The 14,986-nt window shown below is 42.5% G+C and overlaps 1 protein-coding gene across 7 annotated transcripts in view; it reads left to right on the top strand.

The window, feature by feature from the left end:
* The window catches only part of TRIM67 (tripartite motif containing 67), a 60,226-nt gene that overhangs the window by 27,114 nt on the left and 18,126 nt on the right, over positions 1-14,986 (top strand). For 5 of the 7 annotated variants that reach the window (XM_073338010.2, XM_073338015.2, XM_073338009.2 and 2 more), the window contains exons 6-8: positions 7,829-7,986; positions 11,443-11,581; positions 13,103-13,406. In XM_073338010.2, coding sequence (XP_073194111.2) covers positions 7,829-7,986; positions 11,443-11,581; positions 13,103-13,406 — 601 coding nt within the window. The remainder of the gene's footprint in view (positions 1-7,828; positions 7,987-11,442; positions 11,582-13,102; positions 13,407-14,986) is intronic. The other 2 variants (XM_073338012.2, XM_073338011.2) reach the window with 1 other exon arrangement.

Genomic DNA, 14,986 nt, shown 5'->3' with positions numbered 1-14,986 from the left:
CAATGGGAGAGCGCTCTCCTGTCAGCGTAATGTGTTGTCATCAGATGCGCTACTGGCACTGATTTAATGTGGTAATAAAGACAAACCCTCAGTAAGGCAGAACCACCATGATAATTATGCTCAGTGGGGATACTGCAGTTGCCAGAGCCCAAGATAAAGTTTTGGAGGTATGGGCAAGAAATTACCATGGAATGTCATTGGCTATGGAATTCCTTAACACCAAAGATCAGGATAAGTCCTGACTGTCTGTAGGACAAATTGCAAAACCAATCATTTTGTACAAGGCCTCCTTCAATACAAATGACAGAAGAGTAGCCTAGTGATGTTTCCTGTGGTCAGGGAAGGGGAGAACAAAAGGAAGGGTGGGGGGAAGTTAAGCTAAAAATGCCTGAAAGTAGGAGTTGGTAGGGAATAGGGTGCCATTTGCAAAAAAAAAAAAAAAAATGTAATGCAGTTTTAAATGTTGTGCTTGGAACTTAGATACTAGGGAGACGGGCACATCCAAACTGGATGTATGGACAGATAGACATTCTGTAGGGGCCTGATCTAAAGTCCTTCTAGATCAGTGGGAGTATTTCGATTGAGTTCAATAGGCTTTGAATCCAGACCTACAGATACATGTGGAAGACACGGAAGAGTCTACCAGAAAGTACTGGATGGGCTGAAGATAATTTTGTTTTTCTCTGATTCCACAAGACCATTCCATAGATGAACATGAATGCTCATGTTTAGTAATTTATCTGTTCTCTGTAGGCTTAGTCCTGAACCGAAACAGAGTGGCTAATTTGACAGATAAATCCTTGGAGAAACAATGGAAATTGTTGAATTCAGATAAATAGTTAAAGGCCAAAATAAGATCATTGAGAGGGGATTGCATCTCAGCATAAATGGGATATATTAATGAAGCCACTCTAAAAACATCAGTAAATTACCCCTTTAAAAACATAACAGAGAGAAAAATAGAAGCAAGAGCACAAGGCATGAGATTTAACATGTAACTGAGAGAGCCTCTCTGAGTGTTGTCTGCCAAGGAGTCAGTTGTCAATTTAGACTGGTGTTTTAATCAATCTAAATGTAATAGTGGATTATAGTCCCTCCTGAACAGCTAATAATGAATTTAACTAAGCCACTGATGCATTCCAAATAGCTAAGCAACCCACAGAGTACCTGAGATGGGAACACTTTAGATTTAATTTACAACCTGCAGAAAATCACTCTCCCTCCCCTCCCACCCTAGGCCATGTCACCTCCACTCACTTGTGCATTTGGAGGGTAGGACCAAGGCTGTGCCCATTCTCTGCATACCTGCCTTGGTGGGGAGTAGTGGGCTTGTACCACCTGCTTTCTCCTGGGGAAATGTACCCAAAGACCAGGGTAGCCCTTTCAGGGGCATAGGGAAGGCTCTTACTTCCCCTTATGCTGTTTGATCAAGTAGTACAAGCCATATTCTAGTTCTAAATAAATATACAATCACAGGAAGATAGGAGTTACTTGACATAGAGAGACACATATATATAAATAAATAAAATAAATAAATAAATAAAATAAATATAAAACAATAAAATATAATAATAATAAAATAAATATAAAAAATAAATATATAAATAAATAACAAATAAATAAAATTTTTGGCTGTGTGCCTATTTCTATTTAATCTTACAGGGTATATATATATTGCAGTCACGGGGTGTGACTCGGCTCAAGTAGACATACCCAAACTAGCTATAATCTAGCTACCTCGGGTTCTGAGCAGTGAATCTTTGCAGAGTGCACTTCAACATGGGCTGAACAGGCCCACACTGCACCCTGGATAATTAGTCTCAGTGCTAGCCAGCACTGAAATGCACCCTACTGCAGGCTCTCCAGGTCCCAAGATAACTAGATTAAAGCTAGTTCAAGTATGTGCACTTGAGCTGCAGCCACACCCTCTGATCGAGGTATAGACGTGTTGGTATTTACTGGACTTTATTTTTGTGATCTCAACCCTTTTCTCCCCCAGTTCATTTCCATTCTATACTAGACGGAAAGGTATCTTTGTATTCCTGACATCTGTCTGTGTCCACCTGCCCCAGTATGTGTTGGCTTGCCCCCAAAAACTTTTCTGTGTCAGCAAGCTTGTGCTAACGTGGACTCCCATTCCTTCTGTAAAGTCTCTTCCTTCCCCACTAATTCCTTAGTACCTAAAAAATTTAAAACCAACTTTACAATATCATCTCATTCACATATTGAGAATCTGAAGTACCCCCTATCTAGATGGCCCTGCATATAGAAATGGAAGGAATTATTTCAAAATAAGTGGCCATGTTTCACTAGCCAAAAATCAGAGTGGTAAGAAACAGAGCTTTATAAATAACTGGCAAGCCAGCATAACATGTTGAGGCTTTGCTATTTATCTATAAACTAAATACAGAGCAACCCCTAAGCTTGCATTCCTGAACCAGTAGTCTCACAAAAATATATGCCCCTCCTGAAACCAGCTCCTCTTTTTCCAGTCCCATTCACCACATTGCCCCAGAGAGCAATCAATCTTTGCCAAGTGTTTTGGTGTAATATGGAAATTTTATCAACTCTCTGTGTTTGGTCTGGAAACAGCAGATTCAGAATGAGCTTTAATGACATTCAGAGCTAAACCACAATGGGAGATCTGGTACAGTCCCAAGGGGAAAAGTACCAGACCGACCTTTTTAACTGCAAGTTGTTTTTTCCTATATTTTTATTTTCACCCTGTTGCCTGAAGATTGGAAACTGGAGGAAGCTGTCCATGGTTAAATAAGGAAGATGAGAGGTGGGGTAGAGAGGAAGGGGAGAACTGCAAGGGGTAACTTCACCCCAGAGGAATGGAATATTGTCATCAGCCCTTGTTGATGCCTGAATTTCTGAAATCTTTTTTTAAATCTCTGGCCTCGCCTCATTCAACATCACTGAGTTTGCACAGGTCAGTGGGAGGTGAATGCCTGCTCATAAACAAACACTGATTCACTGCGTTAGACAAAGCATAATGAAAATGAGATCAGATTGTATTAAATTAGCCTTAGTGATGACTTGTGCATATATCTTACTCATGGTTTAAGGATAAGCCTCAGATCCAAAACTAATCTCAGTAAATAATGATCAGGCAGAGTTTCTTTAATATTGAGAAATGTAATCAATTGCACAGAAAGCACAAGGGTGGTACTGTAATGATGAGTGACAGGAGTGACTCTTTGCTAGCCTGTTAGCAGTAGCTCAGTACTCGAGGGGATAGGTTGATCCACTGAAAAACCTGCGCAGTGTCTAATATGTGGTGGCATTTTGATCTAGCCCACACCTCTTTCCTTCACCTCCGTCCTCTTCCCTCCGTTATATTTTCTGATTGCCATGGTCTGAAATCCCTACCCTTCTCCATGACTAGCTGTGTCTGTACATCACATTCTCTCTGTTTTCACTAAAGACATGGACAGAGATCTAATCCAGGTTTGATTTGTTCTTGAATGCTGGAATATTGATGGGATTAGTGTATGTTTGTTTGTTTGCAAAATGGAGAATGGATACAAATGCTTAAAATAACTTTTGGCATGTGGTGGTCCATCTTTTTCCCCATTCCCTTTCACCCACTCCAGCCACTTCCTGCCATGTGGCATGATTCAGAGATAACCCCCATACTTTCACTGCCTCTGCTGTAGCTCCTGTCCAATATCCAGCCCTGCTTTCGAAAGACTCACACCCACTGCGGTCTTCTCTGCCAGCCTGACACAGCTTTAAAAACCAACCACCTCTTTCCACCCTGATGGCTCCAAATATCAACCTGTCTGGTTATCTCTGAAGAGTATACCTCCCTCCTGTCATCCCTACCCAGCCCCCATGATCACCCCACTCACATCTTGCTATGGGGACTCCCTCCTGACCCCCCCCCCCACAACTTGACAAGTCTCTCACAACTCAGACTCATCACAAAGAAATTATTTGGTATTTGGAAAATCCAAAGGTGTGGCTTCATCCCTAGTTTTATCTCTATTTAATTTAGGGGGACCTAAAGCTTACAGAATTTCTCATTGGACTGTTGTCTTGCTGAATATAATCCCCCCGACTGTCTAGCCTAGGGGAAAAGTCATTGTACAACTCGCCGGTCAGGTTGACAAACGGCAGAACAGAACCTTTGAACATCCAGCTCTGTCCCTACAGAGGGAGGGGCAATGGGATGAATTGAATTGTGTGTGACTAAGCTTCTAACTTGACATGAGACATCAGTGACACAGTGTTGATCTAGTACCCAAAGGATGTCCTGCCTGCATCATTTGTAGAAGCACAGCACAGCATTTACAGATGGAAAAAACGGGTTTGGTTATCAGCTCCATCTCCCTGCCAAGGCAGCATTGTTCCGTACAGCATTTTTTTAGTGCTTTCTACAGTATAGTTTTAAAGGGCACAAACAATGGGCTAGTTCTGTAATTTAACAGCTAAGTGTTCTATTCCATCTCCTCCCCCCACCTGATACTTAGCCTACATTTACCTTTTTTTGAAGTGTGTGTTATTGCTCCTAGGTACAGCCCAGTGTACTGCCCAAAACAATTCATTTCCCTTTTATGTATTTGTAGACCGAGAGGCACAATTCCTTCCCCCCCCCCTTTCCCCAGGAGACTGGCAGTCTGCTACTGGCTCTTATCAGTAGCAGATTGCCCCCTCCACCCAAGCCAGCTAGGGTTGGGGGTGGAGCCAAAGCTCTGCCCATTCCTACTTACTCCCCACCTACCTACATGTGGTGGGAGGAGATTAGCAGCAGGCATGCAGCAACTGCTTACTCTTATATGCGTGGACCCAAAATCCAGGGAGGCTGTGCAGGGGCCTAGTTAGGGGTAGAGAGGTAGGTTGTGGGTCTTACTCCCCCTTGCAGTACTGTGTGACCATGCAGTCCTCCAGAACACTGTGGCCCTAAGTTTCACAATATCCATGTGTGGTAGGTCGGAGGTGCACAAGGATCACTTCACAAATTCTGAAGTGCATCCACTTCTGGGATGTAGCACAGCAGATCCCCAATTCTTTGCCTCAAAAGATATGAGTTATATACATTGAAGTCTAGGTGTCCTGGGCGAAAAGGTTTGGGGGGTGAGGGGAAGGAGTGAGAATTGTCTCACATATTTAACAGTACATAGCAAAACTACATGACATTACTGCTTCTTAAAGATGATCTTCAAAGGAATTTTTTTAAATTGGGCTTGTGGCTTTTTTCACTTCTTTATGATGGACAAAACCTGAAAACTTTCTTTTAAAGTTTTGGGATTTTTTTGCTTAGATTTAAACCTTAGAAATGTCAGAAATCTGATCTTCGCCTTGTTTTGTGAAGGGGATCTTGGAGAGGGTCTCATTGGATGTGTATTATGAACTTTACATTTTAACTACAGTGGCAGGAGTGTGACTTTTTAACAAAAACATCTTTTATCCAACGCGTTCATTAGTCACTGACATTACATCTGTGTTAACAAGAACAAACAAAAAAAACCCAGAAGTTTTAAACAGTCCAACTAAAACTCCCTTCACCTCCTAGTTACAAAGCACTTAGTTTCTTGACTGTTGTGATATCACAATTTCACTAGTACTCCAGTTAGCGTATCATCTTCTAGGGAAGACCAGACCCAAGCTCGAATGTAAAAAAAAAAAAAAAAAACAAGCAGATTTTTATTTATTATCATTAAAGTCTTCACTGAATATCATAAAGAAGCAAAAAAGGTCACAACTTGGGGGAGGGGGTTACCTTTAATAGTTTGTTTTAAAAGCTGTCAGCCACACATTCTTCTGGGCTCCGTAGTACCAGCATTCACTGCAACGCTTGCTGATGCCATCAGAAGGCCACTATAACTTTTGTATTGTTTATTGCAAGTGCAATATTGATATTTTGTCAGCTCGTGAGTGGCTACGTAACACAATCCCAGTAATTTTTACACAGTGTTCTTTGCACAGTATACCAGCGAGAGAGAGAATAGAAAGAACAGTACAAAGGTCTGGCTCTCACACAGGCAAATGAGGAAAACAAACTACAAAAGAAGAGCAAATTGACATTTTTAACAGCTAAGTCCATGGGAGCTGAGAGCCAGGGGTGGCTTTAGCATGAGCTTATGGGGTCATTTGCACACACAGAAATCACCCCGCACTAGCAGCTCCTGTCCTAGATCCCCGCTCTCGGTGTTGTGACCTATCACATAGGGTCTCAGCGGCACTCAGGGTTGGAGGGTGGCTGGGCCAAATTACATTGAGTGGTCTTGCAACCTGGCTTGCAGGGTTGCACCACCACTCAGGTTTGGCCCAGCCATCATGGCAGAGGAGTGGCTGGGCCAAATCTGAGTGGTTCTGTGATTCCATGCTCCAGGTCACAACACCCTGAGTATGGAGCTGGACCCACACCCACAGGACCAGAGCTGTCACTGTGATATGAGTGTGGGGCAGGCTTGCTCTTCAGCACCCATCCCTCCCTGGGCCTCTCCTCCTCTCCAGGCCAGGATTAGGGTTGCAGTGCTAGGGAGGAGAGTACTACTGCTAGCAGTTGCTACCCCCTCAGCAGTTTAGTATAGTGCACCCGTTGAACTGGGAGGCTACATCCACCCCTGCTGAAAGTGCTCAGCATCTTGCAGGAATCACCCAGCACTTTGCAGAACTGAGCCCTAATAGTAATATTCAGAACCATGCAGAAGGCCAGTCCAAGGCCTCCATGCCACTATACCCCACTAAAGCCCTGGGATTTAAGTGGTGCATAAACCTTGTACTAGTCTTCTGTACAAGGATGAAATTCACTCTAAATTAGGATTCTTGCTGACTAATTCTAGTGAAGGGAGAACGGAAAGATGCTGTGATGCTAGGCAAGAGAGGTAAGTTGGGTTTAATGGCACAGACAGATAACATACATGATCCCTCCTCACAGAAGCATGGCTGAATGTTCCACTTTGCTTATTTTTATTATTGAAATATCAGCCCGGTCAATGGCACAGTAACATTTTCCTGGCCCAGTCAGTACAGACAATACCCTCATCCACAACCTCACCCTCACTTTTATAGTTTCCAAATGGATGAAGCCAACATCAGACTCCTGTAACCTAAAAATGACCTTTTTTTCTACCTGAACACAGTGATTCAGATAAGATTCAAATGAAATTTTTTTTCTTTAATAGTATTCTTACGTTTCTCCTGAAACTTTTTTTAAACAAAAAATGGGGTTTTTGACTACACAGAAAATGTTGTGAAATTTGCTTTCTGTGAGAAATTTCAATTTTTCATTGAAAAACAAAATAACCCCATACAGAAATAGTTCAGTTTGGATAGGGTGCCACAGTGCCTCATGGGTGTTGAAGTTGGGTTGTTTCATGTCTCCAGTCTTCTCTATGGGCTGAGCTCCCTGGCCACACTACAAGTCCCATGATGCATAATGGCATGAGACACCCAATCCCAGGCAGCACTTCCCCTCTGTAAGGGGGGGAGACTGTTATGCATCATGGGAGATGTAGTCTGGCAGGGAGTCTGGCTTATTGAGGAGAATGGAAGTCTGTGGTACCTGAACTGCAATTTCCATGAGGCACTGTGGCAGCATTTTCTAAATCAAAATTTTATGTTTTGGCCTAAATATTTTGGTATCAGCTGAATTTTTTTCAGTTTTCAGATAAAATTTTTGGTACAGAATTTTTGGTGAAAAATTGAAATTTTCCGTGGGGAAAACACATTTTCTGATCAGCTGTATCTCCAAGTAACTTTGGCTGCTTTGCAGGATGAGGGAGATTAAAAGCGAGGTGAGGGAAGTGATGGCTCATCATATTGCTGACAACAGAGTCTGATGGGTAAGGACAGAATTACACTAATCTGTACTCAGTTCCCATTACAGTGCCACCAGTCCCGTTACTGCAGCTGGAGAAGTGTTGTACCCGAAACAACAGTGTGACATTGGCCTGGAGGATGCCACCCTTTACCCACAATCCAGTGGAAGGGTATATCTTGGAACTTGATGATGGAGATGGTGGCCAATTCCGAGTGAGGACTTCATTCAGTATTTATTTGGGTTCTCTCTGGGCTTGTGAGGGTGGAAGGTGGGATTTCACTACTGCAGTACACAGCTGGATGATAGCCCCTTGCAGGATATAGTCAACTGGAGTGGAATAGAGACACCCCAAGGTTGCTCTAATGTGTGCTGGGGTTGAAGCCATTGTATAAATGGCCCAGGAATTGGGGAGGTTCCTTTGCAGATTTCACTGTCAGCAGCACCCAGCAAACAATGACCCAGATCAAGAAATGCAGTCATGGAACAATTCTATTATGCCCGGTTTTCTGGGTAAATTTTGGCCTTTATCTGAGGTTCTCAAAATCCTTTCTATGGTCATGGAAGAGGGTGAGTGGCTGAAGCTCAACTCGGACAAGACTGAAGTGGTGATGGTGGGCTGGGGGAAGCAGCAGTAGATGGCAGAGGTTATGTGAGTCTCTTTGAAGGAGTATGTCTGCCATTAGTTACAAATTTTTGCAGTGTAGAGGTGATCTAAAACCCCTCCTTCTGCTTGACAGTCATAGGAGTGACCCGACCAGCTTTTTATCATCTGGATCTGGTTTGGAGGCTGAAGTGTTTCCTCTCAGGTGTGGACTGTGCCACCGTTATCTAGGCTTTTGTTATCTCAAGATTAGACAGTTGCAATGTGCTCTACCTGGGGCTGCACCTTAAAACCATTCAGTGACTTAATGCTTGTGCAGAACACATCAAATCGCTTTCGGAGCAGGTCATCATGCTGGGAGCGCATGACACCGGTGCTCTGGGATCTGCACTGACTGGCCATTGGTCACTGGGTGGAGTTTAGGTGATGGCTCTGACCTGAGACTGGCCTACCTGAGGGATATTCTCTTTCCCTGTGCCGTACTGCCGCAGTTGTGGCCAGCAAGGGTAGGAACCCGCTGATTATAAAATAGAGAGAGTGGCTGGCAGGGTGGTTCTCTGTGCAGGCTGCAGGACTTTGGGAACTTGCTCCCCCACCTCCTTGATCTGAAATATCCCAAAATAGGTGGCCTTCTGGGCATGCTGTAAAAGCCATCTGTTTGCTAGGGTTTTGGAGAGGGCTGAGGGTGTGCTTCCACAACAAAGAAAGGGTGGAAGGAAGGTGTATGGCTGAGTGCCTGTTGAAATGATTACTTTAAGAACAGCCATACTGGGTCAGACCAAAGGTCCATCTAGTCCAGTATCCAGTCTTCTGACTGTGGCCAATACCAGGTGCCCCAGAGGGAATGAACAGAACAGGTAATCAGCAAGTGATCCATCCCCTGTCACCCATTCCCAACTTCTGGCGAACAGAGGCTAAGGACACCATCCCTGCCCATCCTGGCTAATAGCCATTGATGGACCTATCCTCCATGAACTTACCTAGTTCTTTTTTTAACTTATTTAATACTTTAATGATTCTTGGAGTTTATTGTAGTAGTAATGATATGTTAGGGCTCCTAGAGTCTTTGATAGGCATGTTTAAAATTAGCATTTAAATCTAAATAACTAAAAACAAATGTCATCCCCAGTATAAATAATTTATAAGATCTCAGGTCAGTACAGCCTTTACTTATACCCAAAGCAGGGACACATTCAGATCTATCTTTCTGATTGATTTTGTGAATCCCAAAATTTCAAAGTTGTGGATTTAGAATATAACAAGAAAGATCCCAATTTTTGACATGCCTCTAAAAGGATAATATTGCCTGCACTGCTGTGATATAAATATCATCTACTTTAGCTGTTTTAAAACAAAGTGCCTGCTTCTCAGGAAAGGCCATTCCAATAAAAATATGCCTACATTTTGTATGTGATATTTGATGTCTAAATCAATAATACCAACTGGATTTCCCCCAAGACTTTATCCGCATCTGGCCTGTGGATTTAACAAGAAGCTTTAGTTCATATCACTGCAAAGTGCCATACTCTGAATGAGCACAAACAGTCGGTGAACAATGGTGAAAACATACAAGAAAGCAAGAATTGTCCAAAAATCACAATCTAGCTCGCACAAAATGTATTTTATAATATGGGGCTCAATAAACCACTTCACAATAACCTTTGTGTCTCTGATCAAAAGACTGGAGGAGAAGTCAAGGCCTTAGACTTTTTATCGTGTTACTGAAAGCACAAGTAATCCCTTCTCTATTCAGCAGTGAACTTAAATGTATACTTAAGGCTCGCTGACTTCAGTGGGACTACTCAGGTTCTTAAGTGCTTTACAGAATTGGGGCACAAGTGCTGCGCTGAATCTGGGCCATAAGCTCTGTGTTAGGGCATTAGCTACTATAAATCTAAGTAGTTCACAGTATCATAGACATTGGATGTGGAATGTTCCAGAAGTCATGTATTCCATCGTCCTGCCAATGCAGGATTATTTCTAGAGCCCCGCGTTTTTTGCAAATGTGAAATAACACGAAATAAAACAAAAAAGATAGTATAAAAAGTTATAAAAGGAAAAGTGGGATTGCCTGTCCCACAGGTCTGGGCCTGCTCCGGGCATCGCGACCTGGCCTACAGGGTTGCAGTGCTGCTCATGTTTGGCCCAGCCACCCCTCCATCATGATGATGGGGGTGCTGCTGGGTCAAGGCTGAGCAGTGCTGCGATCCCATGGGACAGGTCACAACACCTGGAGCCAGGTCCAGCCCTACGGGACAAGAACTACCACTGAGGGGTGAGTGTGGGGCAGGCTCATTCTCCATTACTGCCCCCTAAGCCGGACCCCATCCCACCCCAGGGCTTCCACTTTTCCTGGGGCTGGATGACATGAAATAATGCAAAATTTCCAAAAAATAAAACAAAAAATTAAAGAATTTCACCTATTGGAGATTATCTAATGCTTTATCTAGTCTCCAATTAAAAATGTGGTTTCTTCCTCATCCCTATAGACTCTTCCATTGCCTGACAGATCTCACTTATATTTTGCTTAGATTTTTCTCTTTCATAATTTCATGCCATTACTCCTGGCCATCCCCTTTGTGCCCAAATGACGACTCATCCTGCTTGGTGTTTGCACCAGTCAGATTCTTGCAGCCATTTATCACATTCCCTCCACCCCCTTAGTTGTTGTATACCCAAATGATACATACAAAGTTCTTTTTATCTTCAGAAATAAGCCTCTTCAGACTCTGTATTCATGGTTTGGATCTAGGTTCCAAAACTACATTGCTGTATATTAACAGTACCCATAGGAGGATTGAGACAGCCCTCTTGAAATAACAAAACTATACATTTTAGACTTCCCTTTTTAATCTTTGTCTCACTCTTGCTGCCTTCACCTTTCTTTCTTGACTTCTCCACGTTGAGCCTCACTGGACGTAAGTATCCCTACTATAATAATGTAAATTCTAAATTCCCCTAAACATTGAACAATATTTACTTGTAGCTTATGTTTAAAAGTCTGACTGTGAGACCCTGTGTTGGGAAGAAGGTGGTGAGCTATGTTCCTGTCTTTTTGAATGCTCAGGAAGTGTATGTTGGCAAGGAGACCCTATGCACAATTGATGGCCTTCATTTCAACAGTACCTACAATGCAAGAGTCAAAGCTTTTAATTCATCAGGAGTTGGCCCTTATAGCAAGACAGTTGTTTTACAGACATCTGACGGTGAGTTTGTTTTAGATCATTAAAAAATAAAGAGCCCCAGTTTCTAGCGGCCAGGTATTCACGTTCCATCACATCCACCAATATACTTGGCATTATGAGTTTTGATAACCTTCAGAAAGGGGCCCCAGGACTGAACGTGCCTATAGACTGAGCTTTGCTCTCAGCCCTCTATGCTGTGACTCCAGGTCAGGACTGATGTAGGTTAGTGGGGCAGGATGGGGATGCCCACACTCCTGCTGCTCCTTCTGTGGCTAAATAGAAGATATAAGATCCCCTTTAGCAGACCTTGGCCTTGATGAGTGTACATGTGCATACTTTCCAGCAGTAGTATGTGTGTGCACATTTGTGGAGTCTAACACTTGCACACAGCGTTAGGATCAGTTGGGTACATGCACAGGATTTAGTGCTGGGAAAGTACTTGTGCAGCTATGTTGTGCCCTCATTGAAAATCAAGCCTGCAGTCTCTGAGGTTGCCAATCCAGCACTTTCCCCTGCCCCAAATACTCAAAAATGATAAAAGAAAAATAAAATCCAGCTCTTTAGACTTTTGGCATGTTTTAGTTATTGGCAGCTCTCCAGGTTTCAAATGATACAAGTGCATTTGCCTGTCGAAGCTTTGGGTTTAATTAAAATGGTGTTTGCTCTAGAGTACGTAGTCATTTACACCACACACTGTGAATATCTATATGTCACTCCTTGTCTCCACCTCTCTCTCTGTGTCTTTGGTGTTTCAGTGTTTTCTTAACTACTGATACTAATTTCACAAGAGTGTTTGATAAGACCTGGGTGGTAATTCATGCTGTGTTTCCGTGTAATTACACTTGACATCCATATGGGCACCACAAGAAGTTAATCTTGATTAAAAATACTGTAAATTAATCCTGAAGCAAATACCATAATCGTGCTCCGTATTTATATAGTGTTTTCAAAATATGGCAGAATAAAATATTTAGGTGTAAAGAATTTTTTAAAATAAGTGAGTGAAACCCAGTTGTGATGAACTTGGACACACAATGAAATAGTAATTCCAGTAGACACAGGCCTGAACCAAATCCCATATCTGAACAGCCCCAGACTTTGGGGAAGTCCAGAGCCAAATTATTTTTCTCTCTTATTTGTGCAGCAGTAATTTGCTCAAGAATGTACCTGACCCAAGCAGAGATACTCTCTTCTCCAGGGAGCTTACATCCTGAAAGGCAGGCCCAGATAGGACAAAACACATTGCCTGGTTTACAGTTATATAGCACCTTTAATCCAAACAGATTGGAAAAATGCATTGCAAATTTTACTGATTATGTAAATGACATAAAGCATTCTTATTTTCTCCCCGACTTAAATGCAATCATCTCTGAGGTGAAACAGTGCATAGTGCTGTAGTCTAGCATAACAAGGAAAGAATATCTTCTCCACTTGAAAGTATGGTGGGAATTTAGGAGGGAAGAAACTTACTTAAAATAAAGCACAGTTAAATTTTATTGCATCCTTTCCTGCTATTAAGCTGCCTTTATTCTTCCTGCACAGTGGCCTGGTTTACCTTCGACCCCTCTTCAGCCCATCGGGACATAGTCCTATCGAATGACAACCAGACTGCCACTTGTAGTAGTTACGACGATCGTGTTGTTCTGGGCACGGCGGCCTTCTCCAAGGGTGTACATTACTGGGAACTACATGTGGATCGTTATGATAACCATCCAGATCCGGCTTTTGGAATTGCCAGAATTAATGTGATCAAGGACATGATGCTAGGAAAGGACGACAAGGCATGGGCCATGTATGTTGACAACAACCGCAGCTGGTTCATGCATTGCAATTCTCATACAAGTCGGTAAGCTCTGATCATGGACTTTTCTCGTGGCTTTATTTTTTCCCTCCCTTTAAGTACGACACAGTTTAAAGATTATGCATTCCTTTTCATTGAAGCAGTGGGAAAGGTGATTTCATTCCATTCCCTAGGATTCTTTGTGGTCCCAGGGCAGTATAGCAATTAGGCAAACACTAGCACCAATAACAATTTGTTCAAAATGAAGATATTTACTGTCAGTACTGAAAGCTGATTAAACCTAGTGATAGGCTATGCCCAGGGGTGATTTGAGGACAAGGACAGAGGAGGGAATGCCTTACACTGATGAAGAGTGACCAATCTGCCGTATTAAACAGAGGTATTGAATGGGATTCTTTGCAAAGCATGTCAGTCTTCTTCAGTAGGAAGACTAGTGGTTGTAATGGAAGCTTGCTAGGACTGAAGGCACAAAGTGGAGAAAATTTGGGGGTCCTTATCTGGGAATTGGGCAGTTGGGGGCTGGAGACAGGCTAAGGCTGAAATACTTAACTCCCCTTCCTACCACTGTGGAGATCGGCATTTATGTATTCTGCACCCTGGTTTTATCAGGAAGATTTTCCCAGCATCAGCCAGCGTGTAACAGCCAATATCACAATATTGATATTGCATCCGATGAAGTGAGCTGTAGCTCACGAAAGCTCATGCTCAAATAAATTGGTTAGTCTCTAAGGTGCCACAAGTACTCCTTTTCTTTTTGCGAATACAGACTAACACAGCTGTTACTCTGAAACCTATCACAATACTGTAATTTCTGGAAATAATATGTGCCTTCAGAAATGGAGGCATGGCTGGGAAGAATGTTGTGTAGTTGGAATAGAGTTAGTAATCAAAAGTGTGAGCAACCAAATAATAATAATTAAAAGATTTACAATTGCAGTCAGTAGAGTTTTACATGAGGGTTGAATTTGGGTCTAGGAGTATCAGGTAACTCTCAGGAATGCTATGATGGTTCATGTAAGTGTTGTTAGGGTAAATTGCAGACACGACTGCTCAGTCATGGGTCACAAGAAATATTTCTAACCAAGTGGCATGATTAGGGTTCGCCATTCATGTCATGATGTTTGACTTGATTGAATCATTGGATAATGCTGTTTTTTGTAGAACCATAGAATTGAAGGACTGGAAGGGACCTCGAGAGGTCTTCTAGTCCAGTCCCCTGCATTCAAGGCAGGAGTAAGTATTATCGAGAATTTTATTTAGTTATAACATTTGTAAGACTAAGAAAAGTAATCATCTTCTTCTTCTGCTTCTTCTGCTTATTTTGAGTCTTCTGATGATTTTTATTTGGTTGCCCACATCTTTGATTTCTAACTTTATATTCTAACTACACAGCCAGGACCTTCTTCTCTGAACTGACATATTATTCCCACAATATTACAACAGCATGTAGTGGAGTGAATTTGGGCCATTCTATCTATACCAGTGTTTCTCAACGAGTGGGTCATGACCCATATGGGGGTCATGAAAGTCAATCGGGGGTGCCAAAAGGTGTCAATGGGATGTAGGCGGCGTCTATGGCACTTTGTTGCTTTTGAAAAGCTTACCTAAGTATTATTAACCCTATT

The sequence above is a fragment of the Lepidochelys kempii genome, chromosome 3, assembly GCF_965140285.1.
Source record: "Lepidochelys kempii isolate rLepKem1 chromosome 3, rLepKem1.hap1, whole genome shotgun sequence".
NCBI classification, from domain to species: domain Eukaryota; kingdom Metazoa; phylum Chordata; order Testudines; family Cheloniidae; genus Lepidochelys; species Lepidochelys kempii.
The sequence above is the reverse complement of the archived record's forward strand: the minus strand, read 5'-3'. Positions and strand labels throughout refer to the sequence as shown.